Source organism: Grus americana, unplaced genomic scaffold (genome assembly GCF_028858705.1).
Source record: "Grus americana isolate bGruAme1 unplaced genomic scaffold, bGruAme1.mat H_56, whole genome shotgun sequence".
NCBI lineage: Eukaryota > Metazoa > Chordata > Aves > Gruiformes > Gruidae > Grus > Grus americana.
Genome location: NW_026561378.1, coordinates 39,597 through 53,257, shown reverse-complemented (window position 1 = coordinate 53,257; position 13,661 = coordinate 39,597). Strand labels below are relative to the sequence as shown.

General features: G+C 46.2%; 1 protein-coding gene across 1 annotated transcript; it reads left to right on the top strand.

The window, feature by feature from the left end:
• Window positions 1-4,604: 4,604 nt before the first annotated feature.
• On the top strand, window positions 4,605-7,888 carry LOC129200338 (ras association domain-containing protein 10-like). The gene has a single exon (XM_054811658.1). The coding sequence runs from the start codon at window positions 4,688-4,690 to the stop codon at window positions 6,032-6,034; it is 1,347 nt and encodes a 448-aa protein (XP_054667633.1). The 5' UTR covers window positions 4,605-4,687; the 3' UTR covers window positions 6,035-7,888.
• The last annotated feature ends 5,773 nt before the right edge of the window (window positions 7,889-13,661 follow it).

Sequence of the window (13,661 nt, the reverse complement as noted above, 5' to 3'; positions counted from 1 at the left end):
GAGGCAGATCAAGAGTTCATTACTCTTCTTACAAGTCATCTTTATCAAAAGTGCCGTTCCTTCAGTAGCTTCAACAGAAAACCTGAAAGTAAGAAGCTTTCTCTCATGTCTAAAGCTGTTCAGATACAGACTGAACAACTTTCTTTCAAATGAAAGTCTAAGTCTACAAACTGTTTTGACTAAAGTCTGAATACTCTTGCTAATAGGTAGTTTTTCAAGCACTTCATTCTATGCACAATAACTAGGGATGATTTGGTTATTCACAACATGATTTGGTTATTCAGCTTTATACTTTCAGGAAAAACAAGGTACAAAAGGAAAAAGCACCCGTGAGATAGTGACCTGTAAGCTCAAGTAGCCCCTTCCACTATTCATATATCTGTACAGGTAAGCAAGCATTGCAGAAATCTGTAACGTTACCAATCAAATTATGTCCTAGGACTTAAACAATGTTTGCTGCAACAAATGTTAGAAAGCAACAGGTATAAAGGACCAACAGCTAAACCTCACAAAATAAGATTGCCAGGAACACAGGAAAAGGAGCCGGGAAAGCAGCATTGCTGTTCAGCATCACAACAAAGAATAACTTCTTCAGACGGTGATGGCTCAATAGATTACCAGTTGCAGCCTGCCTTTACTCATCTCACCTAGACTGTATTCTTTTGAACTGTAACCTCAGGAAAAATAAGTAAATTGTCCTGAGAGTGATCTAAAAAGTAAAAGCAACTTTACTGTGGAAAAAAAGAAAAATACCCTGAATCTGAATCCCTACACTTTTTCCATTTTAAATGCTTTTGAAATAAATTAATTCTGTGTCTCAAATACAGTTTTCTAAGACTTCCTCCACTTTCCTGCTATATGAATTATGGAAGCAGGAAATGCATTTTTATTTATTTGGTTTAGATTCAAAGTATTCAAGATAAAGTCTTGCATCATTTTATTTATTAAAAATATCAGGGCTACAATTTCATTCTGGTAGCTCAGCTCAGAAAAAAAAAAAAGAATAAAAAAAGAAACAGACACCTCACTATTCAACCCTCTAATGGGAATTGCTGTTCTTATCACAAAAGACTTGGTAATTTACTTGCACAACTCAATGAAAAGGAAGGAAGAGAAAGAACACCATGTGAAATGCCAGAATACAGCTGATTTCCCATCACTTGCCCTTGTAATTCTTCTGCAGCAGGTAAAAATAAACTAGTCTATACCTCAGCTTGGGCTTTTCAATACAGCCTAAAATGTTAACCTCATAAATCTCCTTTTGGGGATTAGGCAGCTGTTAAGAGTATCATCAACTTTGAATTTTTGCAATTAATAAAACAAACCAAAGTAACGTATGCCATGCAGTGATGTTCTGGATAGGATTCTGTCAAGGAAGTTTGTGCGTCAGAGACAGAGCGGGCTGACAGCTGTGCATTGATACAGCAGTACAGAAACAACCTCCGGATTACAGAAGATCACGTTTATTACATTTTAAGCTTTAAATTGTGTGGTATGTTTGTTTCAGAAATTATAGAAGACCTCATATATCACTGCTCTATGGGGAAGGGAGTGAAGAGAGGAACAACTGTCCTTCCTTCCAATTTGATATTTTAATGACACAGCCTATCTGCATGTCACTGTTGAGGCTTGTAGGTCTGCAGGCACAGTCAACTGAGGGAGGAGATTTGCCTTCACCAGGCAGGAGATGTCTGAAGTAGCCTGTAATGCCACTGCCTCCTATTGCCTCACCGGAGATACAGAATATATTGTCTGCTGAGTTTGCACTTTCATTTTATCACCATCTGTAATTGTTGAACTAATGCATACTTCCTCATCTCCCTTTCTCATGGAACAATTAAAAGAAGGAGAAGGAGAGGAAGGAGGCAGAGCACTAGACAGTCAAGTTTAGTGACTAATGGCACCAGAGTGAAGAAACCTGATGTGCTTTGTGACACTGCTGCTGCCTTGCTATATAACCTTAGGCGAGGCACTTGACTCCTTTATGCCATAGCATTCTTATCTGTAAAAATGAGATAACACCACCTTCCTCTGCAGGATGCTTTAAGATCCTTGGAGGAAAGGCAAAGGGTTGCTTGCATTCAGTGACCTTTTGGGATTCAGCAAGGCAGGGCCCAAACTTTCCTTCAGAGATGTGCTTATGTGCTTAAGCTCTCAAACTTCTGAAGCTTTGGTGGCAGTTTCCTGAGTCTGCAGACAGCTTGAAACAAAATTCCTCAGGGCTAAACTTGAGATCTAACAATGTAAATTTCTAATGCCAGCTTTTTAACCATGAATCATATACATAATCATCTGATAGGCTTATCCTACCCAAGTCAAGGGTTTGTCTCCATAATCTTAATCTTACTGCCTCCAACCAAACTGCCAATATCTTCGTTCTCTCTCTGGCAATACTGCCTTGGGGGCTCCACTGGGGAGGCAGACCCAGTTTTCCATACACAGAGATGTGGTCAAGGGAAGATGGAATGATCACCTTCCAATTTCATTGCACAAAGCCAGGCTTGGATGCTGGATAGATACAGGCTGCCAGACAAGTTGGAGCAGCTTGACCTGTGGGGAGCATAAGATGTCTCTTCACATCACACCCTGCTCTTCCTGTATTGTTCTTTGCAAGAACAAAGTAGGTACAGACATTCCCATAGGAAATACATGTAAAATGAGATCAAAACTAAATGAGAAAGACAAAGAACCACCCGTAAAGGAGTCAGACAATTTCTCACTGCTTCATTTTGCCTTTTGCTGCACCTGATTCTGCAAAAGACAACAAGGAATTCCCAAGTTTCTGCCAGCCTGATAACAGCAAGACTTTTCCTACTCTCCTTGAGTTTTTTTATCTGGGGCCTTTCAAAGGCAAAGTTGAATCGTACATCCCATTCCCATTCAATGCCCTATCATTCTGGGGCAGTGTGTGCTGTCAGGTTTGTCCCCGAGTCCTTAGGACCCCCTTTGCCAAGACCATTGTGTTCTCTTATAGGACCACCATTCCCGGGTCCACCTTCCTCTGCCCTGGAGCGAATGATGCTTTTAGGCATAATCCACGCATTGGACAAAAAGATCGCGTACCTCAGGAATGATCTTCCATCAGCAAACGCTTCCCTCTACACGAAGAAAGCATAGCGATCTAGCACTTTTGACACGCTATGAGAGCAAAATGACTTCCTCCTGAAACTGGCAGTGATGGACTTTACCGTTGGACAGGAGTAGACAACTTTAACCTAAGGCGGCTGGGGTCAGGAAGGAAGTTCAGCCTATTACCAGCACCCCTATCTTGCGTGTCCTTATTGCAACATGCAGTGGCCACCTCAGTTTGGAATCATTTAACCTGCAATAATACAGGAAAAGGACGTTAGCAGCAGGCACGTGATCCGCGTGATCTTCAGCTCCAGGAACGCTCGCATTCAGTGGTCCCTCAGCCCACTTCCTCACGGGACAGGAGGCTGCACGGCAGAAACCACCATCATAATTAGCCGCCTTACGCAGCCAGAGCAGAAGGCAGGCCGTCTTCCCCAGGACTATTCCTTCCAGGTAAATACAGGAAAAGCTAGCGCAGCAGCTGCCCACACTGAGCCTGTGTACTTTAAGGGAAAGGAGGACACTAGGCTGCAGAATCGTTAACTATTCTGTGTGCTTCAACTCTACTGTTTCAAACAGCAGAACTACAGTAGTTAGGCTACAATACCGTAACTCTGTTCTGTTACACTGACTGGGACACGAACCATATTCACGCAAAAATCCTCGCCACATGGTGTGCTAATTTTATTGGCTCTAAAAATCCCCCAGAAGGTACGGATCAGCCTTCAGGTTTTAGAGAGCTGACCCCCTTTACCCATTTAATACTTTCTAGCCATGCAGAAAAGCATAGGTCCGTGAATGCCCACAATGCAATCGCAACACGAAAATCAGTGCCACAACCCTGCGTTTTATTACCATTTTTTACATCTCCTCATTTTAATCCGCACTCGGAGACCGATCCTGTTCCCATCAAAGTACGCAGCAAGCTCCCATTAAAATCTGGCTCAGCTAGTATTTTAATAACACTTAGACATTCCCATCCTTTGCATATTTCATCTGCGAAGTGCTTTACAAACATGAATTTCCTAATTACAGGCGGATGATTTACTAAAACTGGAAATTCCTCACTAGTTCTGGCTTTCACTTTGAAGCTCCAGGATTCGCTCCTGTCCCTCGGCAGTTTGGAAGATCCCTCGACGCCGCTCGTTCGCGGCAGAGGCAGGGCAGAGAGGAAGATACAGAGACGACGGCGACCCGCCTTGAAGTTTCCGCGCCGGCGGATTTCGGCGCAGAGTGCCGGGGCGGCGCTGCCCGCGGGCCGGCGGCCACCGCCGGGGCGTGAGCCGCGGGGGGCGCCCACGTGGTGGGAGAGGAAAACCCGGCGGCAGCGGCGGCGGGACCCGGCAGAGCGCGGGGCGGCGGACGGGAGCCGCGCCGGGCTCCGCGCCGCACCGGGCCGGGCCCCTCCCGGCGGACCGCCGCGCCGCACCGGGCAGGAAGGGGTGGAGCGGCCGGCGGAGCGCACGGGCGGGGTGCCGCGGGCGGGGAGGCATCCCGGCCATGCTGAAGGCGGGCGGGCGGGCGCCGCCGCACCTCCCCTGAGCGCTCCCCATGGAGCGGCTGCCCGGCCAGCCCTGAGCCGGCGGCCCCGGCCGCCCGCCCGCAGCCGCCCCCGATGGAGCCCGAGGAGCGGAAGATCTCGGTGTGGATCTGCCAGGAGGAGAAGCTGATCTCCGGGCTCTCCCGGCGGACCACCTGCTCGGACGTGGTGCGGGTGTTGCTGGAGGACAGCCACCACCGGCGGCAGCGGCCGGCGCTGCCCGAGCCCGGCGGCGGGATGCTGTCGGGGCCGCCGCACTCCTACTGCATCGTGGAGAAGTGGCGCGGCTTCGAGCGGATCCTGCCCAACAAGACGAAGATCCTGCGGCTCTGGGTGGCGTGGGGGGACGAGCAGGAGAACGTGCGCTTCGTGCTGGTGCGCAGCGAGGCCTCGCTGCCCAACGCGGGGCCGCGCAGCGCTGAGGCGCGGGTGGTGCTCAGCAAGGAGCGCCCCGGCCACGGCCTGGGGGCGGCCCGCGCCAGCCTGGCGCTCACGCAGGAGCGGCAGCGGCGGGTGGTGAGGAAAGCCTTCCGCAAGCTGGCCAAGATCAACAAGAAGCGGCAGCAGCCGCTGGCCCGGGAGGTCTCGTCGGCGGAGAGGATGGAGACGTTGGTGCACCTGGTGCTCTCGCAGGACCACACCATCCGGCAGCAGATCCAGCGCCTCCGCGAGCTGGACCGGGAGATCGACAGGTACGAGGCCAAGATCCACCTGGACCGCATGAAGCGGCACGGCGTCAACTACGTGCAGGACACCTACCTGGTGGGGGCCGGCGGCGGGGAGCCGGAGCCGGGCCGGGAGCCCCAGCCCGCCGCCGGCCGCCCCGAGGAGGACTACGCCAGGAAGTGCGAGGAGGTGCTGCAGCTGCAGGAGCAGCGGGCGCAGCAGGAGGAGCTGCTGGAGCACCTGGCCGCCGAGATCCAGGAGGAGCTCAACGAGCGCTGGATGAAGCGGCGACGGGAGGAGCTGGAGCTGGCGGCGGGGCCCGGCCTGGCCGAGACGGACTGCGACACTACGGAGCTGAGCGGCGGCGGCGAGGGCGAGCTGCACCTGGAGCACGAGCGGGTGAAGACCCAGCTGAGCACCAGCCTCTACATCGGCCTCAAGCTGAGCACGGACCTGGAGGCCGTCAAAACCGACCTGGACTACACGCAGCGGGCGTGGGAGGACAAGGAGCGGGAGCTGCAGCGCCTGCTGGAGACGCTGGGCACCCTCGACGTGGCGGAGGCGCCGGCGGAGCCGCGCGGGGCAGCGGGCGGGGGGCGGCCGGCGGCGGGGGGCGGCGGCGCGGCCGGCTGGGTGGAGCAGGCGCGGGCGCTGCGCAAGGACCGCGCCGAGAACGACGAGGACTCGGACACGGGGCTGAGCTCCATGCACAGCCAGGACTCGGACTCGGTGCCCGTCTGCGAGTCCCTCGTCTAGCCGCCCGCCGCCCAGCCGGGCCCCGCAGCGCCAGGAATAGAGGGCGGGCTCCGGCCCGGCTCGCAGCGGAACCGGGCACGGTAGAGGCTCTGCCCGGTGCCCCGTCGGCCGCCCGGGCAGCGCGGCACAAGCTCGCCGTCGGTGCGGGGCTCGGCGGGGACGGGGCGGGTGGAGCGAGGCTGCCGGGGCAGAGGGGGGGGTGTAGGACTGCGGGCAGGTGGGGGGAGGCCAGAAAACTCCCGGTGCAGGAAGCAGTCACACAGAGGAAACATTTTAATTTTAGCTCTTGAGTTTAAACTTGTTCTAACTAGTCATCCGCGGGTAGCGTTTAGGCTGGCTCGCCGGTACTTTTATCTAAGGAAGAGAGACCCGCAGCGTGTTTGTGTTTCATTCACGTCTGGGATTGCTCGCTCCTTAAATCCTGCCGCCTGCTTCCCTCCGAAGGGTTTCTCGCTGGGCCTTTTAATCCTATGGTTCCCCACACTGTCCCCACTGTAGCATAGGCTACTTCAGATAATCTCTTTGCGAGTAAAATGCCAGGACGTGCTCTCCATAGGGTAAATCAGTTATCTCCCTCACAGTTTCTCAGCATTGCAAGTCAGAGGGTGGGTTATACTGGCTGTCATTTACAAATACACCCGGCTCCTCTACAGGCAAAAAGTCACTGAGACTAAAGCTGCTGCTCATTTAAAAACTGCGGAGGAGAAGAGGTGTCAATACTACTGAAGCTGACACTGGGACCTCCCAGGGCGCAAGCTTTTGGAAAGTACTGCAGTTCCTTTTGGCAACAAAAAGGGGTGATAAATCACCTCTTTAAAAAAAAAAAAAACACAAACCAACCACAAACCAAAAACCCCTCCAAAAACCAACAAACTAAACCAAAATACAGACTAACGTATTAACTCTGCTCTGCGTAGTGCTTTTTCTTATGCATAGATAAGAGTGCTTTGTTCAAAGGTGTACTAAGAAATCTAATAGTATCAATGTTCATTTGACAGTCATTGAAAGTAATTAGCAGTGCCTGTATGTACACGGCCTTCAACTACATTTTTTCAGTAGGCTAGCTGATATTTGGCTGAGCTGGATTGTAGATGAACAAAGTACAGAATCAGCTTGAGCTACTGTTTTTAATAATATAGTTCGTATGAGGCCAAGAGATACAAGGATAAAAGCATGACTCAAGCCCTACCTGCACTACAGCTTAATCTTTTCAGTTATTCCAATAAAAAAAATACAGCATCAGCTGTAACATGCATTTCACTTAACTGCCAAATCTTCCTCTGTAGTTTAACACTTACTGAAAATATATGATCTGCTCTTACAATAAGAGACATTAAGAATTCCTATATTCCAGAATAATTGCAGAAACAGTTTAAGCAGTGAGAGACCAGAGAATGTTTAGTCAGGTCTGAATAAGTGTGAACTTTTTAAAACTTTTGAGATTATTATTTATGTAAGGCTATTTATGAAAGTTTTCATTTAACAATAAGAAAGTATAAAAAGGGGTGCACCAATAGACCAGTTCTTTACTTTTGATAAAAACCTCACAGCTTCCTCACCCAAAGACCGGGTTCCACTCTTTCACAGCGTTCTTGCTGGTCAGAATTCTGTTGGACAACAGAACAATGGACTCTGTAACCGGTCAGTTTGAAAGCAGTCGGAGAAATACTGTCTGTGGATTTGTTGAGGCTGTACAATTCCCTATATGCTATCATTCTTGATAAATGTTACTCCACTGAATGGGTCTCAGTTATAACAAACTGTGGTTTATTTTAAACACTGATTATATAATTGTTTTTCATATTTTAGTCAACATTGGAAAATATTTAAGAACCTATTTTTAGAGCTAATAAAACCCTTAAGACTAAATCAGTGTTCCAAATTGAGTGTGATTTAAAAAAAATATAAATATATATATATCAGGTCTGGGATTTTGTTGTGTTATCTTGTGGTGTCATTTACTCTCTGGCGAAGCGAGTAGAAAGATAGACCAAGTCAGACCTCTCTGGTCTGTCTCATGCCAGCACTGTCCCCTTGCTTTCTGATGGCACAAGGGGCTCCCTCAGGTACCAGTAACAGAGTGTGGTTCCTCAGATCAGTCACTGCAGGGGTAGCGTAGCGGCATTTAGAAGTGGTGGCATGTGTCCAGAGTGAGGAATTTCACCCCAGTCTGCTATTAAAAATACTTACGTGGAAGTAGAGCTGAAGAATAAGTTGGGGAGTGGGAGAGTCACATTGTTGCACTGCATTATATTAACCAGTGCGGATGTAATGGGTGGGTGATGCAAGTATCTGTTGATAGCTTCTCTGGTGACTGATGTAAGCAATAAACCTGAAATTGCTTTACGTAAGTTCTCCCATTAGCCACACCAAGCAAATAAAAAGCAAGCACATTATAGAAATAAGCTGCAACAGGCTGTACATCATTATGCTATTGATAGAGGCGTCAGGCATTTTGTGAAACATAAGGTGAAGAAAGCCAGGAAATTCAAAGTTATAAAGCAAAGTCTATCTACTCATTCTCAGCTGGGAAAAACCTTAGAACTAGGACAAAACTACTTTTGTTCTAGGTTGCTCAGGGGCACCATGCAACGCTTGCTCTTGGCCTGTCAGTACCCCAGATAGTGATGCAGTAGATGGTGACCCTGCTGAGCTGCTGGCCCCTGCCCCATGAGGACAAGGGTGAGAACACTGCAGGTGGCACTGTAGTCTCAAGATTTTGGTGGGAGCTGCAGTGACTTCCTACAAGCACATACTTTAATGTGCTCCTGTATTGTGCAGGTGAAATTGGCTATACTCATTTAATAGTTAAGCAGTTACAAACACAATGGCAGTGGGCTCAGTTTTGTTCCTACACACAGACTGAATTCAAACATCTTCACAAATCCCTATATCTCTCAAACCATTATTAAAACAATAGCCTACAAGAGGAAATCACTGTTTGCATTGGACCAGGTACTTCTCCCTTCCCATCCTCTTCTGGACTTACATATCCTCACTTAGATAATAGAGACAAGCCACAGAGTGCTTGGCTTTGACAGGGAATTTGGCTCTGGAGTTTTGCCAGGCACATAGCCAAGGGGTTAGGAGAGCTGATTCAGAATCACAGGTAGAAGGGCAGGATTTTTATCTCCTTTCCAGTTCTGAGAGAATGGGAGAGAGAATAGCAGAAAAAAACAAACCAACATCATGACAGAAGACTACCTTCTGGCACCACCAAGAGAGAGGAGAAAGCTCCATCCAACACCTGCGTTATTTTTATTTTCTTTATAGCATTCTCTTCTATCTTCCAGAATCAAGTCCAAGCCAATCTTTTTCTCATCCTAAGACCAGACAAGCAGATACAGATAGCCACAAATTAAATGAAAAACTAATAGCACTATGAACAATTTAAGATAAATCGCTGTATAGTACCACATTGTTCTATTTATTCAACACCCTATACGCTTCTCAAAGCAACTGTCAAGGACCGAGGCCACCAGGCCCCTCTCAGACATCGTACCCGCAGAAATCAAAGGGAGTTTTGTCCAGGACACATAATCAGAGTAGAATCAAGGCTTAGTTTCAGGCACCCTTTAAACAAGCATTATCAGGCACTACTACACAAGTCCTCTCTGATCACTGCCCTCAGCCACATTTTTTCTGACCCTACATGGCACTTTCTTTTGTGCCTATACAAGAGTTTGTGGGACCAGATAGTGTACTAGATCAGAAAAAAATTAATGAGCTTTAATTTAAGCGAGTCCCTGATGTGGGTCAACGTACAGTTACACAAACGCTTCTGCCAATGACAAGGTATGGTGATGAAAATGAGAAACTGAAGGCACTTGGAAAGGTGGAAATGATTCTTTCAGCAATGGGCACTGTCTTATGCTGACTTGCATGCTGACAAAAGCTTAGTTCAGACTGTAAATATCCCCCCACTCACAGTCTAAAGAGAATGTTTCCAGTGGAAGACTAAGACGAGCTGAAACTTCATTGACATCAGTTACCTATATTAAACCCAAAATGAGTCAAGTAGTCCAGCTTTTAGCCTTGACCTTGTTTCAGAAACCCACTATCAAGCCATATTATCAGAATGAAGACTGTGTGTCAAATTCAATATATTTCTAGTCCTTAACAGGTGTAAGAGATCTGCCAGTTTGAATAAGCACTTTGTAGGGATATCATTCGGTGCCTTAAATGGGGAGGGGAGGCAAATACTTTTACTGTAATGAACACCACTGGCATGCAAAATGAATGACCTATTAATTATTGCCATTTATTCTAAAGCAGCATGTAGCCAGCCAAATCAGAGCCTGGTTGATTTACAGTGACAGATCCTTTTCCAAAGAACCTACAGTCTTGGTTTCAGACAAGATACAGTTGAAGAAGGGAAGCAAATAAGTGGGTGTGAGAGAAGGAAAACATGTCATCAAGCTTCATTATTGGCTGCTTGCATGAAACATATTTTCAAGGTTAACTTTAAAAATAGTCTGTGTGTCTGGAGAGACATGCACACAGGCCTCCCCCCTTCCCAAATTCTACACTACTTTGGGCTTTCCCAGCCCCCCTTTCATTTGCACTGAGCTGGGACTGTAGCTCAACACATGAAAAGAGCAGCACAAGCCTTGAAATAAAATAACAGGTCTGGTGAGCTATGCTGGTTACCGAGTTGAAATACAAGCCATTGCGGATTGTTGGAAGCAGTTGTCCTTTGAAGTCACTTGATATTATTGCTCCTGAGCTGGCATACAAAGTTTAAAGAAATGAGCATCGCAAAGTGTAGGGAGTCTACACGGATGTTACTTCTTTTATACAAACTCACATTGCTAAATGAACTTGGAAGCTTAACAGAAAGGGAAAATTTAATAAGCTCAAAGCAAAATTGGGCTCTATAGGCAAATTAGCCAAATATCTCCAAGCAGAATTGTCAAATAGTATTTTAAAAAATACTGCCTGCATAATTTAATAGATTGCTTGTATAAATGCATCAGAGCAGAACCTTCCATGCAGGGTGGATTGTCACACCCTTTCACATGCTGAATAACACTACTGAGTTGGCCATTGGTTTCTTGGAGCACACAGTACTAACTCTACTAGGGCATTAGAATATACCCTTAAAATATAACTTCTGCAGGCTTTATACACTACATACATGTCAATTTGTTTACACTTTAAGCTTTATTTGGGAATTTTTATTAAAATCCCCTTCCCTCAAGTTTGGAAAGTGTTCCAGAAAGCCATGGATGTCCCATGAAAAAATAGTTTCCCTCCCAAGAACTTTTTTCCTCCTTCCCGCCAACCTGCTCCTCCCCTACTCATCAGCATCTGCTCTGAATTTCATCAATAGTCTTGTTCAAATTGGTGGGACTCCATGGATTCGGTATTAGGATCCTACTTGGTTAGAAACCTGAAGAAAGTTTCTTTCTATGTGTTAGCAAAATCTCATTATTTGCATAGTATGTTGCAATCTCAGCAGTATTTTTGTAGTTCTTTATGTAATAACATATCGTATAGATTAAGGACATACTCTCACCAGCTCTATTATGCCACTGTTGCTCAACTCCTTTCCCCCCCTCTTTTTTCCCCCTTTAAACATGTTTCCAAGTTACCTTCTCCTAATTTGAGGCAAGTACTTCTCACATGAGGAGGGAGCACATCTCAGCTGATATTCTGGGGGGAATGTTACTGTGGAGCACTGGGGTAGAGAGATACAGTTTGTATCCCCAGTTTGAAGAATTACTGGAGTAATGAGTGGTATCTTATTTCCCTTGGAGCATAAGCTTTTGATGAAGGTATTTACTGTGTGATCGTACACCATCTGGCAGAAGAAGGTCTAATCTACTTGAGGCCTTCTAAGTACTGTTATAATGAAAATGTTAAACAATTTCACTCTGTGCCTCAGTTCCCCTAACGTTGAAGTGCACGTGCTTCCCTTTTCTAAATGGTTTCAGATCTTCTTTCCCATTTAATAGCTCAGTGAAACCACTGCAGAGTGACCTCAGAACACAATCCTGCTAAGTCAGTCCTGGAATTTTATAGAGTTTACCAGGGGAAAAAAAACCAAACCAAACCAAACAAAAAAAATATCTGTGACTCATAGAAAGAGCTCTTTCATATCTGAAACATACTATCATCAGCTTACTAGCACTCCACATGGCTTAATTGTGTGATTATTTAGTCTATTATCTCTAAAAGAAATACTTTTCATCAGTCAGATTGTGCTCATAAGCAGGTCTTTGGAAAATGTGTTAAAAGCCTTTAGGAAAAATATTTAATCCCTGTTTCAATTTAATGTAATCCCCTTGTTTTAATCTCTTACAGTGTATTTTTTTAATCTCTTACAGTATTTTTTTACATTACATTTTGTAATCAGGCTATTAGTTTATGCATTTAATTATCAGTGTAGCCTAATAATTTTTTTTGCCTGCCTTCCACTGAATCTCCACTTGATATGCATAACTTAAGAACAGACGGAAAAAGTCTTTGGAAATGAGGAGAGACGGATCACCTTTTGAAAACATTGGTGCTTGTTCTTGCTACCGCTAGCATAGAAGCAAATGATTTGCTTTCAACTGCAAACTTGTAGCTTTTTAATGTTTCCCTTTCTGTCATAGTTGGTCTTTGCTTTCCCACAGTAAGGTCTCTCCATAATTCTACTACAGGTTTCCTTTTCAGAGTGACAAGATGACTCATGAATCACCAGTAGGTTAAAAGCTTAAAGCCAGAATTGTCATCTTTTTTATAATCCTGTCCCTGCACATTTCCCACATCACCTACTTTCCCTGCTTGGTCTCAAAAAATATTACTCTGACCAGATAATAGAGGGTCAGGCATTCAAATTTTGCCACTCTTCAAAGGAAGACATAGCACACACAGCTCCATACGTCCTGTGTCTGACACACGGAGAATGGTACGTACAGCTGTGCACCATCCACAGAAGTGAGCTGCTTAGAAATGTCTTTCCTAGGCTAATACACAAAGAGGCAGGTTTATATTGTAAATTAATTACTCTTAGCCCTGACAGGGGTAACTAATGATCTTCAGCAGGTGATTCCAATGGAAAATAGAAGGATCTGATTATTTTGAATTAATTTTTATGTATTTACTGACTTCAGGGTGTGGATTTTTAAAAACAGTATCCCATGCTCAGATGTACGGTTAGGTAAGAGAACAGCATTCCGGCTTAGAGGGATTTGTAAACTGGTCAGAGTAGTAACGAGACGGACCTTGCTGCTTTCTCTTCTGGCGTGGAAGTAAAACTTTCCTGCCTCTGCACTACCTAAATGAATCGGGGATGGACAGGGACAAGAAGGTGGAGAATGAAACTGTGTCAGAAGAGAACGGAACTGAGCCCAAACGCAAACTGGAGAGGAGGTAGCTGAACAGAATGAACAAAAAAGGACAAAAACCAGCAAGAATCCTGGACAATAGGAAAGCAGCAGGCAGCATGAATCAACCCCTGCATTGTAACCAGTGAGAAAACTCAGTCTCCGAGATAACCACTGCGGCGCATCTCGTGCTTCAAGCTGTTTCACTACAACCATCTAAAACAGCACCTGGGAGGGGCAGGAGTCCATGTCCCAGTATCTTCCCAGTGTAGCAACACTGTACCCAGGTGAACAGGAGGAAAGAGAGATTGCTG